The sequence below is a fragment of the Chinchilla lanigera genome, unplaced genomic scaffold, assembly GCF_000276665.1.
Source record: "Chinchilla lanigera isolate Chin_1 unplaced genomic scaffold, ChiLan1.0 scaffold00011, whole genome shotgun sequence".
Taxonomy (NCBI): Eukaryota; Metazoa; Chordata; class Mammalia; order Rodentia; family Chinchillidae; genus Chinchilla; species Chinchilla lanigera.
The window spans coordinates 10,604,757-10,618,351 of NW_004955412.1; the positions used below are offsets into that span (position 1 = coordinate 10,604,757).

Sequence of the window (13,595 nt, forward strand, 5' to 3'; positions counted from 1 at the left end):
AAGGCAGGAAGATCGCTGCAAGTTCGAGGCCAACCTGAGTTAAAAAGTGAGTTCAGGACCAGCCTAAACTGCATAGCAAGACCCTGCCTCAAAAAAAAAAAAAAAAAAAAAAAAAAAAAAAAAAATCTGCTATACTTCTTTAACGAAGCACTTTATACAAGTATAAAACTATAGAAGGTGCTATTTTCATGAATTATCTCTTTTCTTGATTCTTGAGCCAGAGCAATAAGCAGACGTTACAAATAGTGCAAGTGAGCATGGCTGTCAATCACCTTTGAATTAAGACAGCAGAGCCCAGGGTAGAGTGTCCAGGAACCAACGCAGCTGTTCGTTCTTACCTTCATTTGCCTAACTGTTAATATAGCCTGAACTCACTGAAAAAAAGCTAAATTCATTTCACCTTTTGTAGCAAACATGTAGACTCAGAGTACTTACTAACAGAACTCGCAAACTGATCATTAAAAAAAATCCAGAATCTTACTGATAAAATATTAACCCTGAGTATCTTAAAATGACACTGAAAACATACGTCATGGTGTATGAAAATTTTACTTAAATAGATAAATAGCAAAGGAAGAAGGCAGACTCTACAAACATACATTATACAGAGAATACAATTATGTGTCCTTTGACATACAAATTTGAGTTGAAAAGTTCTGAACACTTTATTTACAAGTCTATTGTCAGTGCCTTAAAACTCAAAATGGATCAGAGCTTCAAGTTTAGAAGAGCTGACAGATTTAAGGAATAGCTTCATATTAGTTACCTCATCCTCATTAGTTTTGAGTTTCGGGGGAACAGTGTAAACTAGCCCTGGTATTTTGCTTTTAGGTAAATCATTGTTTAAGAGGACAATAATAAATATAGTTCTTGCAACTGTATCAGTGCCGGATCTCTACACGCTTTACCAATACCTATCACTGTCCTTAGTAATGGATGAAGCAGCATTGATGAGAAATGCAGAAAATAAAATTATGTCAGGAAGTAAATATATATCAAATACAGTATGATGAAATCCGTTGTGTTGACTGTCCTCATATATTGAGGTCCAGACTGCATACTTCCTGTAGTTCTGGTAAATTATCTCCACCAACAACCACTGGCTTTTATCCTGAATTGAGAAAGGAAATCCTAGATGTTCTGTGTGGCAACTAAAGTTAGTAAAGCCAAATGATCAGTGGATGTCAGCGACTTACTTGAGATTTATTGTTGAAAAAAGCATAGTGACAGACAGTAGAATTTGGTTCAGCGGAGAAGCATGTGAATCCCAGAAATCAGATCTTCTTGGCATTTTAGGGACTAAGCAAGGTTCCCACTTGATAACTGGGACTAAAATGCGCCACCTGAAGTGTCCTCGAGGGCAGTGAGGAAATGGACAGTTCTGGGGAAGTGTGAGAACCAGGTGTAGAGAGAACAGCAGCAAATATAATTCGTTTTCATGAAGAGATGCGTACTTGTCTCTGTGCATCAGTTATAGTCTCTCCATAAGCAGAAGTGCCATGGCCAAAGCACTGCTGTATCATCAGGCGGCCTGACTTAACACGTTGGCTTGATTAAAACTCAGCCCTTATAAGAGCGCATCCCCATGAAGTGTCTCAGAGGACTCTCTGTGAGCAGTAATAGGGAGTCAGCCCCTCGTCTACAACCTTAACATGTTCTTTAAACGTCACCCCCACCCTCACCAGTCTCCACTAGGGATGTAACGGAATAGCCTCATGAAAATTCCTTTAACTTGGAGAGAAAGAGGGGCTGGGGATGGTCAGTGGCATAAGCGCCTACCATGCCTGGCAAGTGCAAAGTCCTGAGTTTGAGTCCTGGTACCAAAAAAAGAAAAAAAAAAAAAAGGAAAAAAAATCCCCCTAAACTTCAAACAGAATGATAATATCTAAATGTTGACTCAAACAGGATGATGATATTTACTGTACCGTCATGGTCCTTACATTTTTTAAACGTCTTGAGTACAGGGTATGGACAAGTACAATTTTGTAGTTGTACAGGATAATTAATATTTGTGTGTGTAAGTCACAATGAGGAATGTGAAAAAGTACAGGAAAAGAAAGCGAAAAGCTGAAACTGGGAAGTGACTTAAAGTTTGAGAAGGGAGTGAAGACAGACCAAGAGCAAACACAAAGGAAGAAAATTAGCAGAGAACTCCTGAAAACAAGAAATCATTGATTTTAGAATTCAGGAAGTGGGCATATGGGGCATGGAGGGGAAAATAAATTGTTTTGGTGCAGATACTTCCTAGACTGGACTTTTCCAACTCTGTCTTCTCCTGCAGATACAAATTCACACTGTTTCCGCTACAAGCTTTTGATGCAAAGCAGAATGCAATGCGTGACGCATCTTTCTGCAAAAAAGTCTTACAGTTCCGACTCTTTGTCGTTTTCATTCAGGTAGTATTCATCGTCTGTGGTCGTGTCTGTGTCCCAGTCTGAGTCCACCGGCTCCTCCTCATAGATATTAAGCGGTTCATTTGGACTTAAACTATCTTCTGGCATCTGACTGCTGGGAGAATTTGAGCTCAAGGACTCTGATGGGTTGGAAGAGCTAATCACATCATCTTTCAGGAAGCCAGGGTTCTTAAGAAAACTTGGTTTCCATAATCTTCCGTGTGTGAGTGACCGCTTTACATTCTCCAAGAAAGCCAGCTGTTGTTCTTTCCCAAAAATCCCATAGTCAATCGGTCTGGATATAGATGAGGCAGACCGGGGGCCTGTTTTTGCCTTGCTGCTGTACAAAGCCCAGCTTTCATTCTCATCACAGTGAGGAAGTTCAGAAAAAGATTTGAATCTTCGACTGTACCTGTTGTTGGCAGAGAGCTCATCCTCAAGGGTCAGTCGACTCAGGCCATTGTCAATCGATGTGCTTTCAGAAAAATGGCGCCCCCTGACTTTGGGAGGATGACTTTTGCAGGGCAGATCACTATGCACATTGATGCTTTTTAAACTCTTCGATCTGTAGAGGTGAGGCTCAGGTTCCCACTCCCGAGACAAATCTCTCCCTTGTTGCCGCTGACGACTGGCCAGGGAGATCCCAACTGGAGACTTCTGTGCAGGTTCCAGAGGAAAAGGAGAGCTCAGCCTCCTCCGATGGTCGGAGAAGTCCGCGTCCCCGAGGCTGGTGAGTGTGAACTGGGCTGGGGTTCCTGACTCTCTTTCCTCATCTACTGTTTCACTTTTAGAATCCTCATGCTTTGGTGGTGATTCCGAGATATTGTTGAGTTCATTCTGATGTAGCTTTGAAATGCTGTTAGACTTCCAGTTATAGGAGTGTCTAGGAGTTTCTCTGCTGGATATTTCAGTCTCCTCCATATTCACTCTATCATTACCCAGACTGCTTTCATCTCTGGGCTCTGTGGACTTTGGAGTAGGCTCAGGGGCCAGTGAGTTGCTCTCTCGTCTGCCAAGAGATAAGTGGCCATAGTCAAATGTGCTCCCACTTTTAGAGAAAATAGTAGCTACATGTCTTTGGGGGCTTAAATCCTTAGCAGGGAATTTTCTGCTGGCTTTAGGCATGGTTGGCAATCTGTGCTGAATTGAAGACCTGTTTTCTGCTTTTTCTAGGTCATCCAAGTTGGTCTGATGTTTATTATTTCCTCCAGCACATAAAGTCTGATCCCACGCCAATTTCTGCATTTCATCTTTGCCCCTCTTGCCCTCGGGTACATTTACCCCCTGACTTCCTTGAGGTAATTTCCTGGGTTCAGACTGCACACTTTGTAAATCTGGTTCACTTGATTGAGTCTTGTCACCACTCTGTGGTTTGTGCAGTGCTGGAGTGAGAACACCATCTTGGCTTTCTGAGTTAGAAAGAACTTCGTCAGTCCGATTTTGACACTCCATTCCAGTTTTCTCTCTGATTTCCCTGGGCTGTGATCCACTGCAGTGATCATACTTACCTATGGCCATGTGATCTTCCTGAGGCCGGTTTCCACTTTCAGTATATCTAATGGCCACACCACTGCCTACACACTCCCCAGAACTTCTTCCAGTTTGGGAATTTTCACTATTATCCTCAGAATGGGCCGGGAGACCGGAGAGACCACTGTGTCCGGCACTAACAGATTGTTGACAATCTTCATATTTTTCTTCAGTGGCACTTTCACCCGGAAGCATTTGTGAGGTATGCAAAGCTTCACTTGTCCGTGTCTCTCCCCTCTCTTTCTTGCTTTGTGGAGCACCTGGAGGTGTTTTAGCTAAGTTAGGTGAGGAAATCTCTCTGGCTTTAGATTCCCCTTTACAAAGAGAAACGTCTGCTCCAGCACAAGCCATTTCCTGTAACGTAGGCCCCAAGGACCCCCTATTTGGTGACTGAAAGGTAGCCATACTGTCAGTGATGTGAGAAAGATGAGTTTGAGTAGGGTTGACTAGCATTTTTAGATCTTCAGATGAAGATGTTCCTGACTGCACTTGTGTAGAATAATTTACTTTGTCCTTTTCTAAAGCATTAGAAAATGTGTCTGTGTCCACTTGAAGTGATTCCGTAAGTGAATTGGTGTTTTGTGTATATTGCTGGACGAGGTCGCGGAATTTTTTGCTGGGTTTCCGTGGTAGTGTATAATATATTGAAACCACCTCTAGACATTTTACATTGTCTTCGTCACCAGACACAGAAAACATACTAGTAGTCTTAAATTTATGTAATGTTTTCCCACTTTCTTTTTCTGTCACCTCTGTACAAAAAGGGAAAGGGTCTTCATCTGAAGGAGTAAATGTACTTGTCCCAGAGGCAGAACTTTCTGCATGTTTTTCAGTGCGTTCTTGAGAGAATTCTTTCTGGCCACCTCTAACAGAGGAGTTACCTTCCAGAGGGTTAATGACTCTCTCCCAAGGGCTCAGAGTCACAGCAGAAGCATCTGTATCTGAGGCCAATGATCTTGCTCTGTCTTCTCTTCCAGTGGAGGCACACAGGTCTCCTGTAGGACATGACATAGCTCTCTGAACGAAGAATGGTAGAGGTCCTTTCCTAACAGGAGCCAGTCGAGTGACTTTCCCACCCGTCATTGTTGCTGTGGCTTTAGATGCCACCGAGGCTGAATCTGAAACAACTTTGGAACATCTGCTCATTGACTCAGGAGAACTGGGACTGAATTCACTTGCTGAGTACTTCCCACCTGAAGCGTCCGTATTTTTTTTGATCTGGAATGGAGGTGGCCCGTTCCTAATTGAAGCCGCCGCCATCTTACCTTCGGGCTGCCTGCCACGTATGAGATAACTGGCTGATTTTCTGGGCAAGGTACAATACATGGTGCTAAGTTCAGAAGGTCTGGATTTGCTCTGATCCTCCTCGGTGAGGCTACTGCCTTCAGTTGGTCCTGATGCACTATTCATTTTGCTCAACTTCTCGATATAAGATACGCGACGTCTCACCCTTCCTTTTCCTTTTCCCTTTCCACTTTTCAAAGGAGAGTAGGAATGGCACGGGGTGACATCACACACTTCATCATTTCCAGGCATTGGACTATCATTACTCTTTTGATTTTCTAAGGAGCTTATAGCAAATTGATTGTTTTGGTTCTTGCTACCATTGTCTTTTTCTTCTCTTTCTCCCAGAGATGGATCTGTGTCTGATGGGCTTCTCCTGGAGAACACTGTGGTGGAACTTCCTTCTCCTTCAGTATCTAAGCTAGCAGGCTCCTCCGGTGATTCTGCACTTCGATTGTCCAGGGGTTCAGCGTGCCGGAGGTTGTTTTTAACAATGTCCGGAATATCTTCACTGTTTACTTTTAGTTCCTGATGATAACTTTGATCTGGGCTGGGGAACGATGGTGGTATTCTGCTCTTCTGAGTGAAAAGAAGGGAAGCTTCTGAATCAGGTTTTTTGTTCCCAGGAAAGCTCTCGCCTTTGTTAAGTTCATTGAGTTTATCTTGGTATGCGATGTACATTTTGGAGGTGTCCTTCCCGGCAAAGCTTCTTGGTGACACCTTTGAACAAACTGTGGTAGACGCATTAAAACTCAACCTGTCATTTTTGGTTGTCTCCTGGGAGAGAGGTTTTTGAAAATCAGGTAAAGGGTCTGTCTGTCTGTCAGTCTGTGAAACATACTGTGGAAGTATGTCACCTGTCACGTGCATCTGGTCTACCTCATTTAGCTGTTTGTCTTCTAAAATAAATATAGTTGACTCCTTCTCACTATTCTTTTCTGTGACCAAGCTACTGAGCTGGGTTTCAGCAAGAGGCGGCGGGTCAGTTGAATTGCTGTAGGTCACAGTGACTTCTGTACGGCCTCCTGTTGGCAGGGAGTCTGGTTTATTGGGAATCATTTTTTGCAAAGTGACTGTGGAATTCAGAACGGTGGGATTCTGAGAATTCCCTTTGTCATCAGCAACCTGGGGGAAGGAAGTTTTGGATGAGGATGCTAAAGTCTGAGCAATTCTCAATGAATAGGGTTCTTTGTGTACATGTACTTCCGCAGGAGAACTACCGTGTTGGCGTCCTAAGCCACTAGATTTGATGTGATAGTTTGAACCAGTCATAGAGTAAATATTTTGTGTGTCAAAATGAGGAGTTGATTGGTTCTCATTACTGTTTGATATCTCCATGCTCTCCAGAGGGTGTGTGTGAAAGTCAGACTCTTCTTGGCCTCTGAAAAGATTCGGTCCACAATCAGGAGCAAACGGCTCCCAGTGGTGAAAAGGGACACTGTGGCCGCGAGCAGCAGGTGCACTATTTGCTTCAGTGGAAATCATTTCAAAGTCTCTGTTAGAATAAACGAATGGTTTCCTGCCTTGATGAAAGTCAGACCAAGAAAAATGTTCTTCCTGGTGGCCCCAAAAAGAACTTCGTTCAAATTGTTGTTCTCTGCTTCGTCTAAAGGTACTACTGAAGAAAGACCTAGCAAACGGGTTGTCTGGATGATAAAACGGCATATTCTCTGAGTTCTCAAAAGTGTCAGAAATCATTGCATTATCCATGGGGGCGTTTAGATGAACACTTTGGTAAATATTTTGTGAATGGTACAATTCATACCTCCTGTTTCCCTGAAAATACCTGGGATTCACATACTCATCCGCAGGGTCAATTTCCATTGGTGATGGTGTCCTCAGGAACTCTTCCTGGTCCTGCCTATCTGTAGAAGAATCTGATCTATTCCAGATGATGGATGATAACGGAGTTCTCTTTGGGCTCTGCTGATAGTTCCGTGGTATAAATCTACTCTTGCTCTGAGCTGCGGCTGGAAAATGTAAGCTTCTTGCTGTGAAATGCTTTGTGGCTGCTAAGGCTGATCGTTGCCTGCTGTCAAAACACAAAGAGGTACTGCCAAAAGTATTCTTCGGCACATAATCTTCTTCTAAGAAGCTGGGCTCCCTTGTCCTGTACATATCATAAATTGTCCTTGTCCTAGGAGAAAAGGTTTTAAAACCTTCCCTAGGAGCTCCTGGTCTCAGGATGTCATAAATTGACATATTGGAAGTTTCACTGTAGTGATTTTTATGTCTTCCAGTGATATTACTGTTCCTGGTGGAATAAGCACGGCTGAAATGTGTTCTTGCTCCATAGTTGTGGGGCATGCCGGTATTCACTGAGCTTACAGATTGTTCCTGAGCCAGTGTGCTATCCAGATCATCTAAAACTAAAGGAGAACATGAATCAATGTTTTGAATATATTTTTATAGTTCAACAATAATTTGAATTGTGGAAAACCAACCCAAGAAACATAACGGTCTTTAATTTTATTTTTACCATATCATAAACAGGACATTAATTTTACTTATTAATTTTAAAGACAGTCAGACTTGTATAACACTGTAACACGAGTTTCTTTTTCATGCTTTTCCAAAGCAATTTTTTTTTCAGGTGCTAAAGATCAAGCCCAGAGCCTTGTAAAGGCTAAACAAGTGCTCTACCACTGAACTATATCTGCAGCTCCCAGATCAAACATTTTCAAGTAAATCTTCCATAATAGCTTAAGGACATAAAGCTGTATTTTTTCCTGACAACAGACCCATTTTCTTCTGAGATTATTTTTCTTGAGAAAAATTCAGACCCACTAGCACTACTACAGTGCAATATTTCTGTATGTTAGGCACAGTTCTCAGCATACAATATATTAACTCATTAGTATTCCCATAGTAATAATACTATTACTATTCTCATTTTATATTGAGGAAACTGAGGTAGGAGAGTCACCACAAATTTGGGGCTACACAGTGAGTACAAATGAGCCTGAACTGCACAGCGAGTCTTTGTCTCAAAAAAAAAAAAAAAAGCAAATTTTATGGACCTATTTCTTAAAGATGTACAAGTTAAATACTAAGCATTATTATTATTCCATATATTTATCAGCTCTTAATCTGAGAATATTTGCTTAGATTCTATTGGACCATAAAGTTCTTCCATACTTGTGTTAATAGCATATATCAGTATCCTCTTCAGATAAGATAAACAAGAGGACTTCAAAAATAAAACACAGGGTTTGATATATTTTGAGCACTTTAATATAAACTGAAATAATTATTTGCTTTGCTTTTTTTTTTCCTTTGGTCTTTTTGAAACAGGGTCTCTCTATGCAGTTCTGGCTGGCCTTGAGCTCACTTTGTAGCCCAGGCTGGTCTTGAACTCACAACGATCCTCCTGCCTCAGCTTCCTGAGTGCTGGGATTACAAGTGTGCACCACCACGCCAGGCGTTTGCTTTGCTTTAAAATCAAGAGTTTTCCAAAGGTCTTGTAATGCATAGACTTACTGGGGAAAAAAGTAGACTTACTTTGGAGAAACTCGTTCTCTAGCACTGAAATCTCCCACGGAGGAGGTATGCTACTTCCTTCCCTCATGATTGCTGGCTTGGAGACAAATGCACTGTCAGCTGGTTGGTTTTTTAGAGGTGAATTGTATATTTTTGTCTCCTAATTTTAAAGTAAAATAAACAAACAAACAAATATTATTTCTTTATTTCCTCCAGCTAAAATACTCACATGTTCCCACAAAAAAAAAAAAAAGAAAAAGAAAAAGAAAGAAAAAACTGTTACAGGTTTAGTGCACGGGCTACAAATCACTTTCCCTAATATTTATTACTTACCTTACAGTGTTTGGTTGTCTTTGCCATTTGCAATTGACCATGAACTTCTCTATCCATACCTTAATTCTTTAAATTAACTATGAGTATTCAGGCAAGGTAGTGGGCCTCTCTGCCAAACTTTCCTGTAGGCTTACACAGAATTACACAACTTTATGAGGTGGGTAGTTCCTGGGAGTAAGGAAAAAAACTAAGCTCTCTCAAGTTGGATGTGATGTCTCTAGGGCCTCAGTGACTGGGATTTTGGATTTCCTAACACTACATACTCTAGCAAGAGTGTGCTAGCAGAAGCTCACAGTGAACCGTAAGGTTCATGAGCTTGATGGATTTAGGGAAAAACAGTATTTTTATCTAGAGCTTATCTGGAATGGTAGACACCCTCAACCATAAAGAACTAATTTAGTAGTTCTGAAACAAAGGTATTGAAAAGCACGATCTTAGAATTTCTTTAACTATTGCTAGTTTAAAGGATTATTAATATAGAGCGAGTGCTAAAGTTGTCCTCTTCTTTTTTTAATTAGCAAATGTTTATACTGATTTCATCAAATCTAAACACTGCCCTACTTGCAAGCTTGATTTGTCTTTATAGCCTTGGGAGAATTTTCGACGCCCACATTTTTTCTTTTTGTGCCAAAACTCCATTTGCATTTCCTCTGTCAAACTGGCTCTGAGCAAGGATGGAAGCCCCGCCCTCCCCACTTCCCTTTTTAGCTCACTCTGCGACCCAGTCCTTGCATGTTGAATCTGTCTTCTCCCCAAGTGTTCCCTCCCCATTTCATCCTCACTATTACATTTCATTTTATCTTTAATGCCTAACACCCAATGCTGAACGTTTCCAAAGCTCTGATTTTTAAAATTTCTTCACCACAGATCAAAAGTTAGGTTTTCTTAGCCTCTACATCCTTTACAATCTTGTGTGGTCACTTCTATTTTCTTTCTTAAGGTCTAAGTCAGTCATTTCTTATAGGAACCCACCCAAATTTCTTTCTTTTATTTTTATTTATTTAGGGGGAGTGTTGAGACAGGGTCTCACTATGCAGTTCAGGCTGGCCTCGAACTTGCAGTGATCCTCCTGCACATCAAGTATTCTCTTTTCTTCCCTGCCAAATGTCTCTCTGACTCTTTATTGGATTAATAATAATTAGTCCTGGATCTTTAAAGTCTATTCTTCCTAAATCTGCAGTTTCTGTAGTTGGTGCAGAATAGATATATTTAATTAGGAGAACACCACACTTCGTTTTCGCTCCACCAGTTCAACTTGAACAAACTTCGAATCTCCTTAATGTAGACCACAGTGCGTTCCTTGTGGCTTCCTGATCATCTCCTTGTAGAGTGGAAATTCACAGGGAAATGGAAAGCACATGAACCGGGGGCTCAGCGGGCAGATGCGGCTCTGTATGCTGGGAAGGGTCGCCCTTATCAAGAGACCCCGACAGAACTTCCTCTGGTTATATTTCTGCCCAGATCCTCTACTTCCAGACCAATCCTACTCACCCAACATGTTTAGAATGCTTCTAACACACAGAAATGTAAATGACATGGCTAGAAAATGTCAAGGTTTTATTTACATTCACCTAATTTTTCAAGGATTTTCTTTTTTTTTTTTTTCCTAAGGATTTCCTTTTTCTCTCTTTCTATCTTTTTTTCTTTTTGAGATGGTCTTGCTATGCAGTTCAGGCTGGACTTGAGCTCACTTTGTAGCCCAGGTTGGTCCTGAACTCACAACGATCCTCCTGCCTCAACCTCCCCAGCGCTGGGATTACTGGCATGTGCCACCAAGCCCAGCTTTTTAAGGATTTTCTTAATTGACAAAACTGCTTAAAAATAAGTAACTGCTAGTTAATGGCTGGCGTGAGACATAAAGAATATTGAGTACTATCACTCCTTGATAGACCTCTAACTTTGAGTGATGTGAGAGATACTATTGATGTTATCAGTATTAGCAGCAGCTACTAAACGTTGATTATTATACTCTGTTAGGGCTTTATATGTCACTTTATTTCATTATTTTACCAATCTCCTCACTGTTCCTGGTAACAATTCTCCTTCCTTTGAAAAAGCAGGTTTCAGGAGGTCAGACTGTTTGCTCCAGTCACACTGGAGGGGGAGGAGGAGGGTTCGCTCCCAGGCCGTGGGGACGCAGCCCCCTGCTGAACCCCGCATGCCCTGGTCACATTCATAGCTCTGGTTCACCAGCACACCGGATCCAGGCGGTAGGGGTCTCTGCAGCCAAACACAAGTCTGAGAGTGGCTGAAGCATCTGACGTTCCTCGTAACCCACAGCACAGATAATCCTCCCAGGCTTAGAGCAGACACTGGTCCCCAGCCAGGCTCCGTTCTGGACTTAGACCCCTCCCCAAATAAAACTTTATGCTACGGAGTTGCCATCGAAAGTATTTCCCTGGTCTATTTCCCATTCCTGGCCTAGAGGATGCAAGTATCTCTTTGGAGCGATTTGTACCCAAATCCTTTGGACCTCTTCACGTGAGCCTTTCCTCCTTTCTCTCTCCAGGTGCCCTGGGCTCCAGGGATAGCACAGAGTCCCCCATGTGTGCTGCGCTGCCAGGCCTCTGTGCTTTGGCTTCTGACTTTTTATCTTTTTCCAGTTCTTCTTCTGGAAAATATGAACTCATCATTCAGAACCCACTTTAAACATTGCAAGCCCTTTGCAAGCCCTTCTCCAACTCTCAGGTAGAACTAATTCTCAGGGTTTTTTTCGTTTTGCTTTGTTTTTTGAGACAGGGTCTCACTATGTAGTTCAGACTGAACCTGAACTCACTATGTAGCTCAGGCTGGCCTTGAACTCGCAATAATCCTCCTGCCTCAGCCTCCTGAATGCTGGGATTACACGTGTGTGTCACCATGCCTGGCTAATTCTCAGTATTTTCCATGTCCCTCTGGTATTACATCTACTATGCCAAGTTGTTGACATTCTTTCCATTTTTACTTTACTATAAATCTTTTCCTTTTTTTCTCTATCATAAAATTCAGTCCTATTCTGGTCTAGGAAAGCAAGGATTCAGGGAACAATGAGTCAGGATCTTGGAAGTGATAAACCTCTAAAGTGACTAAGGAAGCATCACATTTTCCTTTGTATCCTGATCACCTAGCACAGCATTTAGCATGGAAGGGATGGAGTAACATGAAATCCAAATACTTGACTGTAAGAATAATCCCCTCTCCGGGACTTCTGTAAGACATCGTGTGTGCGTGTGCGCGTGCGTGTGTGCATTTCCTACCAACTTACATATAATTGAACAAAATTACCCCTTCACCTAGTATTCAGTATATTCTCTTATATCTCCCTTGTTGCATCCTTATAACAGTACCCAACTGGGTCCAAAAAATTGTGATTTAGGTAGGGATTATCATTCCCCTTTTGCTGATAAGAAAACAAGTTTCAGGTAAGTTTCTTATTTGAGTAGTGTATGATGGTATTGACTATTTGCACTCATCTGATCGGACCCCTATCCCTGCTCTTTCCACTAGGTTGGTTTTTGCTGTTATTTTACTAATGCATGTGGTAATCTCTTACAACAGAGGAAGTGGGCCTTAAACATTCTAAGCACCTGCTGCATGTGGCATGATACTTGGCACATAGTTATGACCTGATTCATGATATGCCAGGGTAGAAAACTATAGCCGTCTGATTTCTAGTAAAGATTAGAGCAGAAATTGGAACACTGGAAATGTATCATATCAGAACTAAAAAAAAATATGTTGGAAGCAAGACAGCACGTAGTTAAGCAAATGAATTTTCTATAGGTCCCAGTCCTGGCTGTGGCCATTAATAGCTAGAGACTAAGTTACTTAACCTCTCCCTATCTTACCTTTTTTTGGTGGTAAAATGAAAATAGCAACAATAACAACAAAAATATCGTCTACTTCTTTGGTTTGCCGTGAGGATTAAATCAATAGCTTTAGTTTGTTTTTTTTTCTCTTTGAGGCAGCATCTCACTAAGTAGTCCAGCTGGTCTTGAACTCATTATGTAGCACAGGCTGGCCTCAAACTCTGGGCAATCCTCCTGCCTCCGCCTCCGGAGTGCTGGGATTACAGACATCCACCACCACACCCTGCCCTAGTCAATAGTTTAAACACACAGAATGGTGTCTGGCTATTACTGTTTGGTTGAGGAGAATTTCCTGGAGGACTCTTGTAGGTGTTCACAGCATGGTCCTGTCCCCCAGGACTGGAGGCCAGCGTCTCCAAATGCTGGCTTTCAGGTGCTCAGTGACTTTCTCTAACACAGTACATAAAATAGGGTGAGAAAATGGGGCATTTTCCTGAACTCTGATTCGCTCTACTGTCTGCAGTTCTGACATGAATAAACAGATCTTGTGTCACAGAGTAACCTTAGAATATTTGAGAACTTCCTAGGGCAGTCAAACCTGCAGAACCGCTGTTGGGGCTGAAACCTAAGCTCCCTGATACTATCAAATGCCTTGGTAAAGTCAACAAATTAATTCTTCAAGGTGTTCCTTGAGGAATTTACTTTGTGTCTGTTTTTCTTCCTAGGTTCCATTCACCAATGTTCTCTGTGGCTCAGAATCATGTACTTATGTCTTCTTTCGTTACTG

General features: G+C 41.8%; 1 protein-coding gene across 3 annotated transcripts in view; it reads right to left on the reverse strand.

The window, feature by feature from the left end:
* Positions 1-96: 96 nt before the first annotated feature.
* Positions 97-13,595, reverse strand: part of Exph5 (exophilin 5) — a 69,831-nt gene continuing 56,332 nt past the window's right edge. For 2 of the 3 annotated variants that reach the window (XM_013511191.1, XM_013511189.1), the window contains one exon: positions 97-7,576. In XM_013511191.1, the coding sequence (XP_013366645.1) occupies positions 2,364-7,576 (5,213 nt within the window). In that variant the 3' untranslated portion in view covers positions 97-2,363. Of the gene's footprint in view, positions 7,577-8,708; positions 8,848-13,595 lie in introns of all 3 variants that reach the window. The other variant, XM_005378040.2, reaches the window with a different exon arrangement.